Source organism: Antechinus flavipes, chromosome 4 (genome assembly GCF_016432865.1).
Source record: "Antechinus flavipes isolate AdamAnt ecotype Samford, QLD, Australia chromosome 4, AdamAnt_v2, whole genome shotgun sequence".
Lineage (NCBI taxonomy): Eukaryota > Metazoa > Chordata > Mammalia > Dasyuromorphia > Dasyuridae > Antechinus > Antechinus flavipes.
Window position 1 is genome coordinate 155,778,696 of NC_067401.1, and position 21,070 is coordinate 155,799,765.

The 21,070-nt window shown below is 36.4% G+C and overlaps 1 protein-coding gene across 1 annotated transcript; it reads right to left on the reverse strand.

The window, feature by feature from the left end:
• Window positions 1-201: 201 nt before the first annotated feature.
• KCNJ2 (potassium inwardly rectifying channel subfamily J member 2) lies at window positions 202-15,107 on the reverse strand. Its single transcript, XM_051995210.1, has 2 exons — window positions 11,371-15,107; window positions 202-5,608 (listed from the first exon to the last, which is right to left on the reverse strand). Exon 2 carries the CDS (start codon window positions 5,390-5,392, stop codon window positions 4,109-4,111), a length of 1,284 nt encoding a protein of 427 aa, XP_051851170.1. The 5' UTR covers window positions 5,393-5,608; window positions 11,371-15,107; the 3' UTR covers window positions 202-4,108.
• Window positions 15,108-21,070: the final 5,963 nt, after the last annotated feature.

Consider the following 21,070-nt stretch of genomic DNA (forward strand, 5'->3'; position numbering starts at 1 on the left):
CACAAGTAAAGACATCCTTTTATATTAATTAGGCTAATTTGCTGTTGCACTGCACCAGTTTTTTCAGTACATTTCATTTCACCCATTCATCCTAAGGCTTCAGGAATTATATCCCATTATGTGGTAGATTTTGCTTTATGTCCTAACTATTGTCCATTCATTAGTGGTGCATTTTTAAAAGGAAGTGAAAAAAGTCTTGAGTTTTTTTTTTTTTTTAATATTTTGGATTTTTATTTAGAAATAATAAAATAAGACATAATATATAAAAATATGTACAATCCATGATTTGTGCAGTACAATAGGAAGACTTTGATACAATAAAAAAAGATGGCAAACAGGAACAGAGTAATGTACAACGATTGTCAAATGCCTAGATTGTTCATCTTGCCAGAGCTGAAAGCCAGTGATAGGAAAACAGATCTAGTTGGTAAAGGAATGGTGGGCATTGTATAACACTCTTTATCGTTAATAAAAAAATAACCAGCAAGAATCTGATTCTACAGTATTGAATTTCAGTTTTTTACCTTGTAATTTCAACCTGAAAATCAAAATTTAATCCAACAAAACTCAACACATCTTGTCTTTTTTGTGGGGAAGAGGGCAGGGTGTGGTTAATCAATAGAATTAATTTGATAAGTTGCCAGAGGTAAATATATCAAATTAAGCAAAACAAGCATTCAGTACTTTCAAATCAGATGAAGAGGAAGAGGTGGGTGGTAGTGATGATGGTAGTGATGGTGGTGAATAATAATCAAGGATGAGATAAGGAAAAAAAATAACTTCAGAATTTGGAAATGGCTGCAGTGTTATTTTTATGACATCATTAAAATGTCTCATTCAAGTATTCTCTTTGAAGGATAGAAAACTTCTTGTCTCACTTAGCAAAATATAATTATTATGTCTGAATCTTCTCTTCCTCTGTTAACAAAAATATAAATATATAACAAGAAATGCAGGGGAAAAAATTCCCATCCAAGTCTCTAAACCATACCATCTTTGAAAGGGGTTAAAGCAGTATCAAGAGGAACAATTCTAAGTAAGGCCAATGGTAGTTGTGCTTGCAAATAGAAAAGCCACACTTGAGGAATAGGAAGGCTCTAAGATTTATATTTGTCACTTTCACAGTGGCTCCCACCTGCATCCAAGTATCAGATTTGCAAGTTCTCTAAGGAAATGTCTAAAAGCCAGTCAGTAAATACAAAGGATTCAAAGCAAAGAAAAAAGAAAAGGAAAACAAACAAATCCAGCAAGAAGAGCAGTGCATTGTCTAAGTCTCCATTGTTGACAAATTAGCCATCTGAAAGTTTGTTTAAAATGCCTCCGTAACTACAAAATATTTTCAAATTAAAAGTCCATGCTTAAATAAATAACAAAAGCCCATAGCATTAAGAGCCCTATAAGGTTTTTGAATATTTGCTCAAACCATGCTAACCAGTAGCATACTAGCTAACAAAATTTCTTGCACTGAAATTTATATTTCCTATGGCATTTTTTTTCTTTACAGACATCTATTTACATTTGGCTTTAAATATGAAAATATTTGATAAACTGTATAAAATGTACACTTTAAAAATGTATTTTCTGCAAAAAAAATTTTTTTGTGAAAAGGAAACCCCAAACCTATGCAGCAGATTTTTTTTTTTTCTTTTAGGAAAAATAACTTAAATATGCCACTCTCAGTCCTTACTCCTCCCACCCCAATCCTTTTCATCTATCTCAAATCTTATAAGTAGTAACTCCATGTATTTGGTTGGGTATGTAGTGGTGGGGGAGGGAGAAAATAACTTCCACAGAGGCTATCCACTTCTCAATGAAGTCTTCAATTGTTTGACATGTCACTGAATACTCTTTGGTTTGGTTGCTGTCATACTTTAACAAGGATATTACCATATAGCAGCACTTAAATCAGTCATTGCCTTCATTGTCAAGGACCATCCACTTATCTGTTCTTTCCTTATGCCCTCAATTCTTAAGCCCTACTCATCCCTCTTTCCTTTTTAAAGTCCTCTCCTCCCCATATCTCCCTCTGCAATATCTTCCATTCTCTTTCTTATCTAATTTTGCTCTTTCAGTGCAATTGTTTTCCCAGTTTCAGAACCATGGAGATAGCAGATGCCACAGACTGCTGCAGGCATTTCCTTCAGGTAGGGATGTTCAGTGACCAGAAGTCATCACAGATTTCCATTTACAAAACCTATGACATTAGAACAAGCTAATTTTTAATGGCATACAGTGATCTAATACCATAAGAGCTGAATTGGAGACTTAGATTAAGATGGGAATAGGGTGGGAGGAGTGGGGAGAGTCAGTAACCAAAGGACTCAGATGAGGGACTTCTAAGCAACATCTAAGTCTCTTTATGGAGCTAGTATGGCAGGAAGTTTTAAAGCAAGTAAGGCAGAAGAATAGCCTTTAGAGAAATCAGCATATCATTTAAAAATATATATGCATATATGCTTTAGGGCTCCATGGGAGACAATGACCAACACTGAGTGTGCACTCAACTGAGTATGCAAAAATGAAGGAGAAAACAACTCTTCAACAGAATTATCCCCTTCACTCCTTATTTTGCTTATTGTTTAAATGTTTTTTTTTCTTTTGACCCTAGAAAATGATTACATTTTGTCACTCTTCTCTTGGCCAAAAATAATAATAACAACAATAATAATAATAAATAAAGCAACCTTTCCCCCTTTCTTCCTGTGCTGCATCAGAGTGGCACGTCCACACCTTCCCCTGATTTACTTTCCTGTCATTTATAGTCCTGTGGGACATGTACAGCCCTTCCCTGATGCCCTTAGGAAAAGAAAGTGACCCCCAGGGTGCAGTTTGGTGCCTTGTCTGAGCCTGGCTTGAGTGTAACTGGAACTGGAATGAAAAGCAAGGGGGTTCAGTCATAGCCTCTTTTTCCTGCTGGATGGCTCAGTTTTCAGAATGCAGACTCAGCTAGACCAGGACACTACCTCTTAGAAGCAGTTTAGGAATGTGCAAAATAACCCCAATCTAAACCAAAACAACCCACTTGACCTTCTGAAGCAGCCTTGCTTGATGTTACCTAGCAAGCAGAGAACAGATGTTGGTTTGTATAATTTTCCCCCCTCTGTGTATCTTTTGAAATTTTACTTCCTTTAAAGGAGTTGCATGAAGTGGGTACAAGTTGCACTTTCCTAGGCTCTAGGTCTTATGCTCTGTCTTCTGAATAAGGTGCAAAGTGATGTGCTAGTTCCAGTCTACTGAAGCTCAAGATGTGAAGTTCCTGTTTTGTTTTTCTAAGCAGCCTGTTTCTTTTTGTTGTTGTTGTTTTTGTTTTTGTTATTGTAGTTGTTGTTGACTTTTAATTTTCCTTTTGAAAGTAAGCTCAACTGTGCAAAATTATGCATTATCTTTGGTATTCTTTTTTAGGTAGTTTAACTTACAATTTGAGATAACTCATTAAAAATCATGGAGAAGAGATCCTTGGAAGCTACCGTTTGGCTTGCGTTACATAATGCCCCTTATGTAACCAGAGAGAGAAAAATCCATTCTAGAGAAAAAACTACTGGCCTCAAAAGTTCCGGCTCTTGGTTTGGCATCTGCTAGCCAAGTATTTGCCACTTTGAAGAGTATCATGAGCTTTCACCAAAGTTCCAACACTGATTCTTAAATTATACAAAATAAAAACTACACTACAACAAAATATAATTTTTGTTCATGTAGTTAGCAGCAGCTTTTTTTTTTTCAAAAAAAAAATTAAGGCAGAATCTTGCCTTTGTTATGCCATTAAAAACATTCTTGTTCCCTAGAGAAGTATTCTGGAAAAGTTGCAAACCCTACCAATACTTGCCTGCAAGTTCAAGTTTTATCTCAAAAATAATAATTTATTCTACAACATATATGTGCCATCTGATCATGCGTAGACATGTTAGTGCTTTATATTAATGTTCCAGCTCTGCAGTCTTCCCTTTGAAACCCTTATACCAGCCTCCATCCCCTGCAGCTGCTTGCCTTGATATATCTCTTCACCAGTACCGTCATCTGCAAACTGTTTGGGCCAAGTTTCAGCTTAATGTGCCTTTGACCAACAACAGACTGTGTTTTAAAGTCACATCCTGAAAGAGAAGCCAGTTAGTCATATCTCTGATTCTCGCCTTAGTGGTCTGGGCTCCAGGGGCACTCCAGCCTGGTTGTGATGGTCTATGTCAGGAGGTGTGTCTGTGCTTGTGCTCTCAGGAACACCATTCTCACTGTCTTCTTCCTCTTTGCTAGTGAGTGCAACCTCATTCTCATAGCAAAAGGAATTAGCATTTGAGAGGATGTATTTCTTTTCTGCTAAGTCTCTAGCACTACAAAGAGGTGTGTTGGGCACTTCATATGTTTTGTGAAATCTTGAATAGTCCACTTTGTAGTAGTGTTTTTCCTCAAAGAGGACAGGCTCATAGCGATGGCCCCAGAGTATTTCATTTGCCAAATAAGAGCTACGACATTGTGTTGTCATAGCAGTGGCTTCTACCATCCCTTCTAGTATTACAACAATTTCAAAGTCTGCATTATCCATGTCCTGTTTATTCAAATCATACAAAGGACTATCTTCATCTATTTCATGGACTATTGTAATTGGAGAGACTAGAAATATACGGTCGATTCCACTGTCGAATCCCACATTGATGTCTATTTGATCAAGTGGGATATATTCTCCTTCAGATGTAATTCTGGATTTGAGGAGCTGTGCTCGCACATGAGCTTCCACCAAGTGGCTTTTACGGAGGTTTCCCACACGCCACATTAAGCATAGTTTTCCATCCCTCATGGCGACTACGGCATTGTGGCTGAAGACAAGAGTCTCATTCCTCTTTTTTGGCTTTGCCATCTTAGCCATGACTGCACCAATGATAAAAGCATCAATGATGCAGCCCACAATGGACTGGAATACTACCATGAAAACTGCAATGGGACATTCATCAGTGACACACCTGAAGCCATAGCCTATTGTTGTCTGAGTTTCAATGGAAAAAAGGAAGGCAGCAGTAAAACTGCTGACCTGAGATACACATGCTTTATCGTTATCAGGTGCATCCAAATCTCCATGAAGTAATGCTATCAACCAAAACACACAGCCAAAGAATAGCCATGAGAGAACAAAAGCCAGACAGAAGATGACCAGCATCCACCGCCAACGTATGTCCACACAAGTGGTAAAGATGTCTGCCAGATATCTCTGCCCTTTCTCACCCACGTTGATGAACTGAACATTGCAGTGACCATCTTTCTTGACAAAACGGCTTCGGCACTGTTGTCGAGTATGGACCTTACTCTTCCCATTCCCAAAGCCATTTGCAACCGCCATGGTGGCCAATTTCATGCCATCTTCTTCTGAAGAGACAATGCTATAGCGGTTGGTTCGTACACTGCCCATTGCTTCTGCTGTGGACTGAAGGGATTCTGCTTTAGAAAACAGTCTGAGTTTCTGCAGGATCCTTTGGAGAAACAGTTTTGAATGCTAAGGAAGAACACACACACGAAAAAAAATAGGTAGAGATGGAAGTCTCCAGGTGCCTTGGGTCTACCAAGAATTGTCTACTGGCATGTAGCTGTTACCTTAGTAACTTATCTGCCATCCGGAGAATACACTCTGCCAAAAAAGAGAGAGAGAGAGAGAGAGAGAGAGAGAGAGAGAGAGATTGTATATTAGAAAATAAAGAACTCTGCATAATTTTGTTAAATGTAGCTACTGTCGAAAATCAGCTGTTTCTATAGTTCCTGAAAATTTTTAACATATAAGTATACACTATTTCAAAATCCGATTCTTTTTTGCACAGCCAAATAACTGTATGGACATGTATACATATATAGTATTGAACTTATACTTTAACATATTTAACATGTATTGGTCAACTGCCATTTGGGGGAAGGGGAAGGAGGGGAAAAATTGGAACAAAAGGTTTTCCAATTGTCAATGCTGAAAAATTACCCATGCATATATCTTGTAAATAAAAAGCTATAATAAAAAAAGAAAATTTTTAACATAAAAAATGAAATTACCTTAGGATATAAGACAAATCTGTCATCTCTTTCCCCTTCCCCTATACCTAATATCTGGTTCCTCTGACTATCTTTCTCATACCTTATTAGGTTTAAATATTTAAAAATGTAAACATGAATTAGTGATTAATTATAGGGCATTCTAATTAGTATTTTGGACTCCTAGCACTATCAATGAGCGCAAATAAATAATTTCCCATTGTGTGCCTCACTTTACCCTTTTTGCTACTTTCCTTGTGGATATAATATTATAATATTCTACTTGACAACTTAGGGAGGTTGTGGTGTGGCTAAAAGTTCATAGCTAAAAGATATGTAGGGAACATCATATGTGTGCAAAATAGTAGTAGTAGTGGTAGTTAATGTTTACATAGCACTTTAAGGATTATGAAATGTTTTACTTACATCATCATATTTGATTCCTATAATAATTCTATAAGATTGATAATGAGATAGCTTTTAGAACCTTCCTTGGAAACTGAAATTAAGTGACTTTTGCAAGATGACACAACCAGAAAGCATTCTTAGCATGAAATGAAACCAGACTCTCAGGCTAGTACTCTATCCACTCACAAGGCTTCAATGTCTAGAATAACAGTGGAATTGTGGATCCAACATGGGAGTAACAAAGATTAATTAACATATAGCTGAACTTAAAAACAAGAATTTATTTTGTATAAATGAGCCAACAAAAGTCATGATTGTAATAGGGGCTAAACATGCAATTTCATTTGTATAAAAAAGGCTCATAAGTAAGGAAACTCCCCTTACCAATGGTCAACAGCTTTTCTGTAACTTACCTTCTTAAAGAACTACCTATTGGCATTAAGAGCTAAGTGACTCATCCAAGGCCACAAAATCAGTATGTTTCAAAGATGAACAGATATACCCAACTTGTAGACTAGACCTCTATCTACTTCATTTTACTAGATTACAATTTTTCAATAGCAGTTTAGGCTAGTTAGCTTGCTCAATAACCCAGCCATCCTGTAGAAAGGAGAGATAAGAGTTCTCTAGTACAACTGATTCTGACTGAAAGACAATTGCTCTCTAGGGCATAAGGAATAATTCTGTTGCCTAGCAATAGTAGTTTTGAGTCTCAGGAGATGGAGCTGCCATTTGCAACAAAAAGCTTGGAGTTCAACACTGTGGTGCTGGATTATGAACTAATAGCTGAATTCATTTCATGTTGCTCCAACTTGGTGTTCTCCCACATAGAAAAAAAAAAAAGTTATCCATGGTAGATCATTAATGATTCTTTCTCCTAAAGTGCTTTTGTTTGCTATTTGTTCCTATGGAGAAACCACTCAGCTTTATTTAATATTATAATCAAACAGCTCTATTTTTAATGTTATTCTCCCCTAGATAAAAGCAACCTACTTCAATATTTCCTCTCAATTACCTATTTCTCCTTGTTACCTATTTCTCCTTGATAAATTACCTGAAATGTAATAGTTTAAGATATTTTCCTTTTCAGAATTATATTCTGAACAACTATATTAACTTGATTTGGTGTCCCAGATTGTCTATTTTTTGTTTGTTTTTATAGTCAAATTAGTCTGTGATGCTTAAGGCAGTCTAGTGCATGAGTTAGAGTACAATAAGGAATTTTGCAAACCTTAAAACACTAACAAAATCGACTGCTATGAACAAAAACGCATAGATCTTCTTATGGAAGAATCAAGATTTTTTTTTTAATTCTTCAACCTACACACAATGTTACCTGCTAATATCGACTATGTTACTTTAACTGTTTAGATTACAATTCATTCCAAGCAAATTTTTGTTACTATTTTATTGCGCTCATTTTAAAAAACAAAGACAAGGTTATCTTTTCCCTAAATATACACATACATGTTTTATTATACTTTTCTGTCTCCCCTGTTCCTTCTCCCAAATTATTATGCAAGAATGTGCCCTAACACATATTTCCTGAGATTAGTCATTTTGTGAAAATTCCAATGCGTGTTACATTTTTGGCAGCTTTTGACACCTAAATGATGCCCAATTTGAGTGGGGCTTCAAGTTACTTTAAGAAAAAAGATTTGCATTTATACTACTAGCCTTCCACCTGCTTCAATATTTTGTCTACTTCTGGGTGAAGTTTTTGCTTTGGACAAAAGAATACATTCCCCCATTCCTGAGGGTATAGAATCCTTTACAGCAAGGGAATGTTTTTCCACAGTAATTTCCAAGTTACGTGGCTGGCTCAAAAGTGCATCAAGAAGACATACGGGACTTCAGAAAAAGAAATATGTAACATGACCAGATAGCCTCCTTAGTTTTTTCCTTGCTCCTGTGCTATTTCCAGGTTAACCCTTCCCCAAACAGCCTCCTCTTCCCTTCCCCAACCAACCATAGGAAATCCACTGACTCTGACATGGGACTCTCCAGAAAACTTAACCCTATGACATTTGTTTGAATTCCTCAAAGCACACAATACCCGCTTCCTATGAATAGCTTTCTGTATTTAGATCCTTGAAAAGAACTTGCACTGATTATTAATGTTCTATTTCAGAATTTGTTCCATATACAAAATATTTGTTTAAAATGTTACAACTTCCTATGTTTCATACTTGGAAACAAAAAACAAAACAAAACAAAATTATATTTTTGACAACTAAGGAAGATGTTCCTAAATTTCAATCATATATGTAGATAAAAATGACTTCTTGGGATTGATTATATAATGATTCTCTAGGGCATGTATCAAAATTTGATATGATAAGTTTCTTCATGTTTCACCATAGAGACTGACATGCCTACCATTGTGCCTGGGTATTATGGAGGGACCATAACACCCAAAATAAGATCTAACAAGAAACATGCAGCTAATGAAAAACTTCATGAGATAAGGTTAATCTCTACATGGTCATTAAATCATGAATAATCAGGCACAAATTTAAGTGCAATTCTGAGGAAAGGAGAGAAAGGGATGTGAGGTGAGGTGAAGTGAGGTGAGAACACTGAAAGTCCACTGATATTCTTGATCTCTAGAACTCAGTGGCATCATTACTCTTATTTAATGAATACTCAAGCAATAAAAATCTCTTTCCTGTCAAAGAGTTTTGTGGGATTCCATCATCAGCACACCATTTTATTCCAGTCCATAACAAGCAAACCAGAAAGATACAGTGGGAAACTGAGAGACTACATGTGGCATTGTTCACATCAAGTCTATTTATAGGCTTGAGACAAAATTAAGTGTAAAGGATAGAGGGAAAATAACTCCCTGAATTTTAATTTTAGGTACATGTGGAGATGAGACATATGAAGTCTGTGAAGGGTGAAGGAGGAGAGAAGAGGCAAATAAAAGAACTTTGAAATAATTCCCCCACTGCAAGAACTGATGGCTGGAGTGTCTCAATTTATCAGAACAAAAAAAGATATTTCAGAAATTTTTCTCACACGATAATGATTCTCAACGAAAAAGTCAGAAATGCAGTATGGAAGAATTTCTAAATTATAGAAGAGAAAGTCTACTGGGCTGTAAGGGAGAACTGCTAATGAGCGTTTAGAGCAGATATTCCCCAGCTGACGCCATATAGACCAACCCTGAGTATGCTCTGGGCACATGTTGCTATGTGAGCACAAGTGCTAGCAAGGCAACCTCTTCATAGCTCTGTAAACAGAAGAAGAGGAGGAAGAGGAGGAGGAGGAGGAGAAAGAGGAGAAGAAGGAGAAGGAGGAGGTGGAAAAAGAAGAGGAGGAGGAGGAGGAGGCGGAGGAAAAGAGGAAATTCTGGGGAGGCATTTCTCAATTTGAAAATCATCTGAACAATTCTGACATGCCGAGATGTATGTGTACCCAACACAAGCCGATGTAAGGAAGCAGATATACCCAGGTAGCATTAAAACATCTACTTTGTTCAAATATTTAAAACATTAAATAATCTGCTCAAGTAAAGGTGTAGTGAACTTCAGCCAGTCCTCTTATTGCTTGAAAGTTGTTATTCAGCTTTACATATGATCTGTGATTCTAGACAAGCTTAAAGCTTTTTCAAAACAAAAACCCATCCTAATGAATGTTCAGAATAGACTTTTTTGCACCAACTTGGAACAAAAAAAGGAAGAAATAAAGAATGAAAGCAAAGCCAATGTACAATGGAGAAATAAAATGAAGCAAGGGAAAATACATCCCCTCCTTTTACAATCTTGCGCTCCCAACACAAGCACCTCTCTTTCTGGAATAACATATCTTGCTTTTTTGAAGCATCAATTTTTCTATGTATTTGTAAAATAAATTAAATACGCATGGGAGTGTGGACTGGGTGATGGTAAAATATTAGCAATTAAGGTGGAAAAGCAAACAAATCTAAAAGTAAAGCATAAGATGCATTACACAATACTTAGCTAGAGGAAGCCTGAAAGCCTGTTGATTAGAGATGTGGAAGAAAAAAAAATAATACAAGATGAAAGAAACTTGCATCCTTTGCATAAACAAAAAAGGTTTTCAGATAACACTTAGTTGACCTCATCATTTACAAACAGGTAAATTTAGTTTTCTGGTAAATTTGCAGTCAAAGGTAAGCTGGACAACATGCTAGAAAATGGATACCATAAAAAATTGCTTTTTCCTATCTTTCTCTCTCTCTTTTTTAATTGCAATGATAAACCACTGTTATGATGCAATCTTTCCTTAGAACAGTCATTCCACCACAATGTCCTTCCCTAATACTACAGTGCAGCCAAACAATGCATTATCAATATTAATAAGAATAATTTACATCGCATAGGAGAATGAAAAGCAGCTTGTGATAAAATAAAGTTTAATGGTCTTTTTTCAGGTTGAAATTCGCCCCACTTCCCTTTCCTACCCATCTACCAAAGCAATTTTGGAAAGCTAACTGCTCAGAGACTTCTCTAAACTACTCTAAAAAACTACTAGGAAAATAAATAAAACACCACAGAACTATAGAACTAAGGTTTGGGATCAATTCCCTGGTCCTTCTCTTCCTTGCAGAGCACACACACACACACACACACACACACACACACACACACACACCCTCACCCCCAGCTCCCAACTCGGTATCTCTCTACAGCTGGTGCAGTGGAAGTTATGAGCACAAACAGATGCTGCAGAGAAATCTGTTTTTATTACTCAACTGTTCCAAGCATGTCTGTATTTTTAGCTCTGGGGATGTTCCTGGGCACACAAACTACAGGCATTACAGGCATGATATGGGATTCCGGCGCGTGGGGGAGCACCACACCGGAATGACAGTTGCGGACCTCTGTAAGCAGAGGGGCTGAGAAAAAGAGAGTAGGGGGACTGACTGCTCAGAGCTGCTCCCCCGGGAGAGACATACTGCAAGAGGAAGGGAGGAAGAAAATACACGGTAGCCCTTACCTGTTGCTGGCTCAGGAGCATGGGGACATAGAGTGGAAGTGGGGAAAGGAGAGGCATGTAAGATCCAGTGGTTTTTTTTTTTGTTTTTTTGTTTAAAGCGAGTGAGCAAAATGCAATCCAAAATTCTCAAAGGCACAGTCTGCTAGCGGAGGTGATGGCTGCTGCTACACTGGCCGGGGGTTCTTATGAGCTCTGCAATACACTCAGCTCTTTTGAGGCTTTCCATGTGATACCGGCCTGGGTTGGCCCCGCCCCACTAAGCTTATGCCCGCCAATAGTAGCAAAGAGCTGCAGAAGCCGGCCCTAGGAGGATAAGGGGGTGGGTGGGGGGTGGTCAGGCGGAGGGAGGGGAAGTGAGGGGAGAGAAGGGGAGGGGGAGGATGCTCCAAGTCACTGCTGTCTCTGCCACCACCCGAGAACCTGATCCTTCTGTGGTGGCAGTGACAGAGCAGCCGTGGTGGTGGTGCTTGAGGCTCCCTGGAAGAGTAAAGCTGGAACGAAGTCCGGAGGCTCTAGAGGAAGGAAGTGGCTTGGAAGCCTTAGAGTCCGGGCAGGGATTGCAGCAGGTGGGATAGAGGCAAGCGCACTGCTAAACCTTGCCTTGGCCCCAGCTGGTTTGGGGGTCAAGCTTTCCACTTTTCCCCAGCGCCCGCACTTTCTTTTTCCTCCTAGGACTGTGGCTCTCTCCACGATCCTCGATCTAAACAGCAAAGGGCTTTTGTTGGGAGAAGATTGCAATCCAGCGCCCTTTTCTCCCTTTCCCCCTGTCCCGTTTAAAAACAGTTCCAGCGTAGAAAAAGGGAAGGTGGCGAAAGGGAAGAGAAAATGAAGATGAGGAACTTGAGAAACAGGAACATTTGTACAAGTACCTACTACATTAACTTTGAGTGTCATAATTCACTTGCTGACAATATATTCGTTTCTACTTGCAATCTTGATTCAGAAACCTCTTAATGGTTAATTAGTGATCCTTCTGTCACTTCCTCTCGACCTCTCTCTCCCAGTCTTTCCTTCTTTTTACCTTGTCCTCTCTCCATTTTTCCTCCCCCCACCATGGATTGTTGCCAAAACGGAATTTTCATCATTTTCTTCTGAATCTGGTATCTATACAAAAGCTCAGAATTCCCTCCGCTGAGTCACCATTCCCAAGGCCCTTTTTCCTGTGTCAAACAAGAAACTATGGCAGATTCTTTCAGGGACTAGTTTACTTTCAGTGTTTTTCTTTCAATGACAATTTTCCTTACTCTGTGACACCACTTGCACCCAGAACTATCATAGTGTACCTAGCTTTTTAAGTAGGACTTTAAAAAGAAGGCAGGGAGGCATTTCGGCTTTATTTTGTTTTGTTTTGTTTTACCTCCCATTCAGGGTGGATATTATATTCTCTTCAAATTTCAGTCGCCCCAGGGGCTTGTTTTGTTTAAATTTACTTGGGCCTTATTCAGTCTTCTAGTTATTCCAAGCAACTACCCACCCTGCATGGCTTAGCTAACATAACTGTGAAGTGTGGGAAAGGAAAACGATTATATTCAAAGAAAAAGATCTCAGTGTCTGTAACTGAGCCTGACTAATCCACCTCCTCCCCGCTGTTCTGCACACCCTCATACCTTTACACAACCTACAGAAGTTGCTGATGGCATATGTAGATTTTTTTTATATTATTACCTGATCTTGCTCTATCTCTTCTGCCCTCCTTCCTAATTCTGTTCTAGATTTTTAATCTATAACTATGTGATATGGTCAGAGGACATTGTTTACATATTCTGATAAAAAAAAAAAAAGATTACTCTCACACTCTTCCTTTTGCTCAGATTGAAGGACCTCCCTCTAAACTCCAACCTGTCAGTTACTTTACTAGTCTTACATAAGAAAGCATTAGTGACTACAAATATATGAATGCTAGCACATGCAAGGTCAGCTTAACAGAAGCCAATTCAGGGATAAAGATTTGAAAATATCTGGGAAACACAACATAGGCAGATCTGAAGTACAATAATAAAAACTTTAGAATAAGGTGAAAAAGAATATAATTCCTAGTTGATAAAATGCTATTATTCCACATCCACATTCACAATAGAAATGACAGTGCCAGTTCATAATGGAACCTTGTAAGGCAATGGAAATTCTGCTACAGAGTTTTTATATCCCCAGTTCTCTAGACTCTCCAAGTCTAGAGGATATCCTTCTTGCATTCTTAAAGGAAACCATCTCAGCCAATATAGAAGAAAGGGGGAAATATATATTCATACCATATCCCACCTTTTAGTGGTGAGGTCCCAAAAACTCTCCAGGAGAACTTGCAGCACTAAAATGACCTTAAAGGAACTCATAACAAAAAGGAACCTAGCATAGGTGACACTACAGGAGAAACCCCATTCAAATGATGGACAAAATTAATTACAAAACCAAAAGTCTTTTAAAATGTATAATCTCAGGAGTGAAGGTAATTTCAGATGTAGTTTGTAGGCTGGCCCATTAGGAGGATTTTTCATGACTCTAATATTTAAGAAAGATGACTGAATTAATTTTGCTGTGCAAAGAGCACTAAAGTCCAGCTGTATGTACTCTCTTAATAGCCGATGGAGACATCTGTGAAGCAGTCAAAATGGTATTCCTCAATACCGAAGTCACTATTGTTTTATCATTGAGCTAGGATAGGATGCAAAACAGTGGAGCTATAATTTGAATTCTCAGCCTAGGAAAAACCCATCTTACCAGTGAAAGTTACTAATACTCAAAGGATTCAGGCAAAAGTAATCTCAGATATTCACATTCCTTTTAAACAGCCTTGCTATCTTGTAAAAGGGGCAGTTTATGATGAACAAATCAGGACATAGAATCATAGTAAAACATTGTCTTATTTATTCAATAGTATCCAGTGCCTAGTGACAGGCCAGTAACTGCTTTTAAAAACAGATAAAATTGACTTACTCAGAGATCTTATAGCTCCAGGAGCTAATTCAGTATGTGTCAAATTCTCTACCACACATGGTCTTTATGACAGAAACATTCAGAAGTATAGGCCCCCAATCTGCATTCAAAATTTTGGTTGGCTTGTAACAATCAGTTTGGATAGGGGAATATCTCAGGAATATCTCAACATTTAAAGGGAAAGAAGAGCAATTATTGCTTTAGACCTAGAAGTGTCAATACAATTTAATTAACAATCCTAAAGCCAGATTATCCTCATCTGTAACTAATTCAGCTGACTCTAAAAGAACACATCTTCTGTAAACACTTTAAGCCAATAGAATTCTGGACTGAAAAAATCTACACAATAGCACTATTAAATCTCATCTTTTTAATGACTCTAAAGACAGTTTGGCTCCCTAGTTCTTTGGCAGTAAAAGCCTGCTCCCTCCTCTGACTCCTCAGTACAGAAGTAGTTCCTTAAGGAGTAGAACCCTTAAATCAGTTAATGTGATAAATGCAAGGCTTTATACTCATCCATGGCAGATCCCAATGATTATCACTATAGTTCCCATTATCTTCCCATTTAACCTAGGATTAAGCAGGATTTAATCTGTTTCCCCCAACAGAAACATTGAATCAGAAGATTTGCTTCCAACTAGTAGGCAATGAGGTAGTTCCTACTTTACTTAGTGTTGTCCTTTGTCTCTCAATGGCTATTAAAGTTATTAACCATTACTCTTTCTTCAAAGCCTGAATGATCAAAATGAAATGAACAAAAAGTTTATGTGTAAATATATGTGCATATATAACACACATATATCCAAACACACACACACACACACACACACACACACACACACACAATTGCTGATTATACAAAGACAATTTATTTTCATTTTTTCTTATATTGGAGAGTGAACTTTTCTAAAATCATCAGCTAGAGTTAGGGGACAGTGATATTCACTATATATATATTCTTCTAAAAGACCATCAGGTTATTCCTATGTGGTCAGTGGAACACCTCTCCTTATTCCTAGTCATTAAGAGTGATTGTACATATATACTGGATACCTGAGTCTTATATCTTGCCATCCAAATATTCAAGGTTTCCATTTTTCTGCACCACCAATACCCCAACTTCAGCAACAAAATGAACCAGTAAGTCCTTGCTATCCATTGCCACTTGATGCTAATTATTTTGGATTCATCCTAGCGTAGGTGAGTATAGTGATTCAAGTTCAAAATAGAATGGAATACTTGTGGACTATACAATACACTAATTAGTGTAATGAAGCATTTTACTTACAATAAAGATTTAAAAAGACACAATTTGGAATGGATAAAATCAAATGTTACTCCTTTGGTATTCACCAAGTGGACAGTGATACTGAGTCAAAAGTTATCCCTATAGCAGTGGAAATTATAATGACCCTTCAGATTACTAACTCAATTTAGCCAGAACTTTCTATATTCTTAGTGCACCAGAACCACCAAATCCCAAGGACAGTTATCTTTTCATCTTGAAGAGTTATAATCCAGTCTTTATAAAATAAAATTTGTTCCTATTCTAAGAAGTTTCTGCTTTAACATTTATTGAAAGGGAATGCAAATTAAGACAACTCTGGGGTACCACTACACCTTTCAGATTGGCTAAAATGACAGTAAAAGATAATACCTTATTTTGGAGTGCATGTGGGAAAACTGGAACACTAATACATTGTTGATAGATTTGTGAACTGATCCAACCATTTTGGAGAGTAATTTGGAACTATGCCCAAAAACCTATCAAAATGTGTATACCCTTTAATCTAGCAGCTTCTACTGGGTTTATATCCCAAAGACATCTTAAAGAAGGGAAAGGGACTCACATGTACAAAAATCTTTGTGGCAGCCCTTTGTGTAGTGGCAAGAAACTGGAAACTGAATGGATGCCCATCATTTGGAGAATGGCTGAATAAGTTATGTTATGTCAGTGTTATGGAATATTACTGTAGTATAAGAAACAATCAGCACAATGATTTCAGAGAGGCCTGGAGAGACTTACATGCATTGATGTTAAGTGAAATGAGCAGAACCAGGAGATCATTGTACATGGCAACAAGATTATATGATGATCAATTCTGATGGACTTGGCTGTTTTCAACAATGAGATGATTCAGGCCAATTCCAGTGATCTTGTGATGAAGAGAGTCATCTACACCCAGAGAGCGGACTGTAGGAAGTGAATGTGGATCACAACATAGCATTTTTACTTTTTGTTGTTTGCTTACATTTTATTTTCTTTCTCATTTTTTCTTTTTTTGATCTAAATTTTCTTGTGTAGCAAGATAATTGTGTGAATATATAACCATATATTGGATTTAGCATATTTTTGCGATGTTTAATATATATTGAATTACGTGCCATCTAAGGGAGGGACTGGGAGGAAGAGGGAGAAATTGGAACACAAGATTTTGCAAAGGTCAATGTTGAAAAATTATCCATGCATATGTTTGAAAATAAAAAGTTTTAACAAAAAAAGAAAAACAAAAATTATTAAATTATATATTGTTTATAAACAGCATAAATAAATTTTGCAAAATATATGAAGTTATATAAAACCAAGTCCCAGTCCTTTGGCATAAGTAACAGGAAGGCAAAATGGAACCAAGGCCTAGCCCATAAGCAAAGAATATACAAAGGGCAGCAGCTTATCCTGGCTTGATTTCATTCTGAGAAAAAGTATTTCTTTATAGAATACTTCTAAGAAATAGAGAGGAAAGTTCCTCATAGATTTCTATTAAATCTAATCTGAAATAAGAAATTAATCAAATTAAAATATAGTCCTATTTTTTCTTACCTTTATTATGATTAGGTTAGGGTCTCTGCTTTTTTCCAAGGTGCATTGATTCTCTCTAATAAGCAAGAATTTTATTTCTTGGTACTGAATCGTTTTAAAAATCATTTACTTTAAAAGAATACTGCTGGACTTCTGGGAGCCAAGATAGCTGAGTAAGCAGTAAATTTACATAATTTCCATATTCACCTCCAAAAAAACATAAAATAATGTCCTCAAATAAATCCTGGAACAACAGAATCAGAAAAAAAAAATGGGCGAAACAAAATTTTAGCTCAAGAAATTTCAAAGATCAAAGTAATGTCTATCTCACTTGTATAAAAGGGAAATGCAGTACAGAACAGGAATCATCCTAGCAAACCAGCAGCAAGGACCACTTCAGTAAAAGTGCAAAGGATCTTGAGCCCCAATTACATGCTTCAGAGTAACCCAGGTCAAACAGGCAGCCACCAGCAGCCAGATTTTCATGAACTTCAAATAGTCATGGGTCTCAGAAGATACTAGACATCAACAATAGGACCTTGGCTCCACTCCAGATAAGTTGCCAGACCCCAGTAGTCTTCAACAGTGCCAACCATTTCCTATTCTACCCTTTAAGTGTATTAGAAGATACCAGAGTTGCCCCATACCTCAAAATAACATCAGTGTAGCTCCAGATAAATAGTCAGGGCCTGCAACCCCGGCAGAACAAGCCTGAAGTATTGCTCCTTCCACTCTTGGCACTGAGCTCAAATTTAAAAGAAAAGAAAATGGCAAAAAAGCAAAAAAACCACCACCTAAATATCTGACCATATAAAATTATTATAGTGACAAGAAAGATGGAGATATAAATTCAAAAGAAGACAACATTGTTAAAACACCTATAGGCAAATCCCCAAAGAAAAACAAGAAATGGTCCATGTCTCAAGCTGAGAAAGAAGTCATGGAATAGCTCAAAAGGTAACTTAAAAATCACATAAGATAGGTAGAAGAAACATTGGGAAAAGAAAGCAGAGTGATGCAAAAGAGTCAACAACTTAGAAAAAGAAAACAACTGCTTAAAAAAATAGATTTAGCTAAATGGAAAAAGAAATATATAAAAAGCCACTGATGAAAACAACCCTTCAAAAATACAGTTGGCCAAATGGAAAAGGAAGTACAAAAGCTAACTGAGGAATATAAGCCTTTAAAGTTAGAACTGGACAAGTGGACTCTACAAGACATCAAAAATCAATCAAACAAATTTTAAAGAATGAAAATGAATTGGCTTAGAAAATAAAGATCAGATAATGTTAGAATCAATAGGTTACCTGAAAATCATGATCAAAATAAGGACCTGGACAGCATAGTTCAAGAAATTATCAGAGATATTGACCTGATATCCTGGAATAAGAGGGCAAAATAAGCATTGAAAGAATTCATTGTTCACTTCAGGAAAGAGATAACAAAGTAAAAACTTTAAGTAATATTATAGCAAACTGTCAGAACTATCAGCTCAAGGAAAAAATATTACAAGTAGGTAGAAAGAAACAATTTCAATATTGGGGAGTCATAATCAGGATTACACAGGATTTAGCTGCTGTAACATTAAAGGATCAGAGGGCTTGGAATGTAATATTCTGGAAGTCAAAAGAGTTAGGATTCTAACTAAGAATCCACTAAATGGCAAATTAAGCTTAATACTTCAAGGGAAAAAAATGGTCATTCAATGAATTAGATGAATTTCAAATTTTGATAAAAATACCTGAATTGAACAAAAAATTTGACCTCTAACATCAAGAGCAAAAAAAGCCTAAAAAGAGAAAAGAAAAGCTAAGAGATTCAATGAGCTGAACTTTTGCATCCCAAGATAGGAAGACAACACTTGTAATTCTTAAAATGTTATACTAGTAATAGTACAGCTAGAAGGAAGATACATAGAGAACATGAGTATAAAGTGAATTTGAGATAATGACATAAAATCATTAAGAAAAGAAAAAGAGGAGCACATGTTTGTATAAGGAAAGGAGAAGTAGACCAGATTAAATTCATTCACAAGAAGAGGCATGAAAAACCTATTATAATGGAGGGAAAGATGAGAGATTGGACAAAGGGCATTGCTTGAACCTTACTTTCATTAGTATCACTTCAAAGAAAGAATACTACACACAATTAGTTGAATACAAAATCTATTTTTCCTAATAGGAAAGTAGGAGAGAAGGAGACAAATCTATGGGTTTGGGGATGATAGAAGAGAGGGCATAGTAGGGAAAACTGTGAAGAGAAGCAAAACATTGTCAAAAAGGGAGAGTGTGGAAAGGGGGGGGAAGAGAGAGAAACAGAAGAATAAATAGGATAGAGGGAAATACACAATAATTCTAACTGTGAATGTGAATGAGATGAATTCTCCCATAAAACAGAAGTAAATAGCAGAGTAGATCAAAAACCAAAATTCTATAATATGTTGTTTACAAGAAAAACTTGAAGTAGAGAAACACACTTAGACTAAAGGTAAGGGGCTGATAGAGAATATATTATGCTTCAGTTAAAGTAAAAAAAAAAAAAAGCATATGCAGTGATCTTGATCTCAGACAAAGAAAAATGAAATAGACCTAATTACAAGAGACAGGTAAAGAAACTACATCTGGTTTAAACGTACTATGGACAAGGAAATAATATCAATATTAAACAATATGAAACAAGTGGTATAGCATTCAAATTTTTTTTTAAATACATATTTCCACATTTAGCATCCTACATTATTGGAGTTGTGAACTGATCCAATCATTCCAGAGTTCTGCAATTTGTAACTATGACCAAAAGTAAATTAGACTGTGGATATCTTTTGATTTGATAATTCCATTCTGAAATCTGGATTGCAAAGAGATCATCAAAAAGAGGAAAGGACATATGTCTGCAAAAATTTTTATAACAGCTCTTTATTTAGGAGCAAAATATTGGAAATTGAAGAGATAGCTATCAATTGGGGAATGGATGATCAAGTTGTGGTATATGTATGTAACAGAATACTACTATGCAATACAAAATGATAAAGAGACAGATTTCAAAAAAACCTGGAAAGACTTATACAAACTTGTACAAAATGAAATGAGGAGAGCCAGGGAAATATTATACCATATCAATAATATTGTGTGATGATCAGCTATAAAGAACTCAACTCTTTTCAGCAACACATAGATCCACAACATGAACAAAGGATTCACAAAGGAAAATGCCATACAGATAAAGAAGTAATGTAATCTGAATACAGATTGGAGCATACTTTCATCATTTACTTTATTCTTTTTCATTTTTTAAAAATTTTTATCTTTCTTCTTTTACAATTATGATTAATGAAAATATTTTACATGTTCCACATGTACATCCTATAACAAATCGCCTGCTATTTTAGGAAAAGAAGACAAAAAATTTGGAGCTCAGAATCTGGCAAAATTAATACTAAAATTTGTCTTGACATGTATTTGGAAAAAAAAAACAAAATAAGATTTAAAATTAGAAGAATATTGTTCACCAAGAAATATTATGGAAAGTGGGTAGAAATTTCTCTAGTGAATGACTAAAGAACACACTAGAGAACAAACATAATTTCACATCATCTTTATTTCATACTTATTTTTTATAAATCAATGAAATACTATGGTGAATTTTTTTAAGAATTTAATTTAAGGGAGAAATAAATTTGATTTTAAATCCTCTTTCTACCTAATCCTATTCACATTATCGCTAAATCATTTTATAGCCCATTCACATAAATCATACCTTTAGTCCAATTCATACAATTTACACAGTGATTTTTTTTTTAAATAACACTTCAAAGTCAAAATAATAACAGAGGTGAGATTTGAATACATGTTAGAGGATTCTTTTTCTGAAGGCATAAGGAATCTCACAGTCCATCTTAGTCTAAGTCCCTCATTTTATACAGGAGGGAACATACCCTTAGAATCATGTGACTTTTCCAAAGTCCCCTAG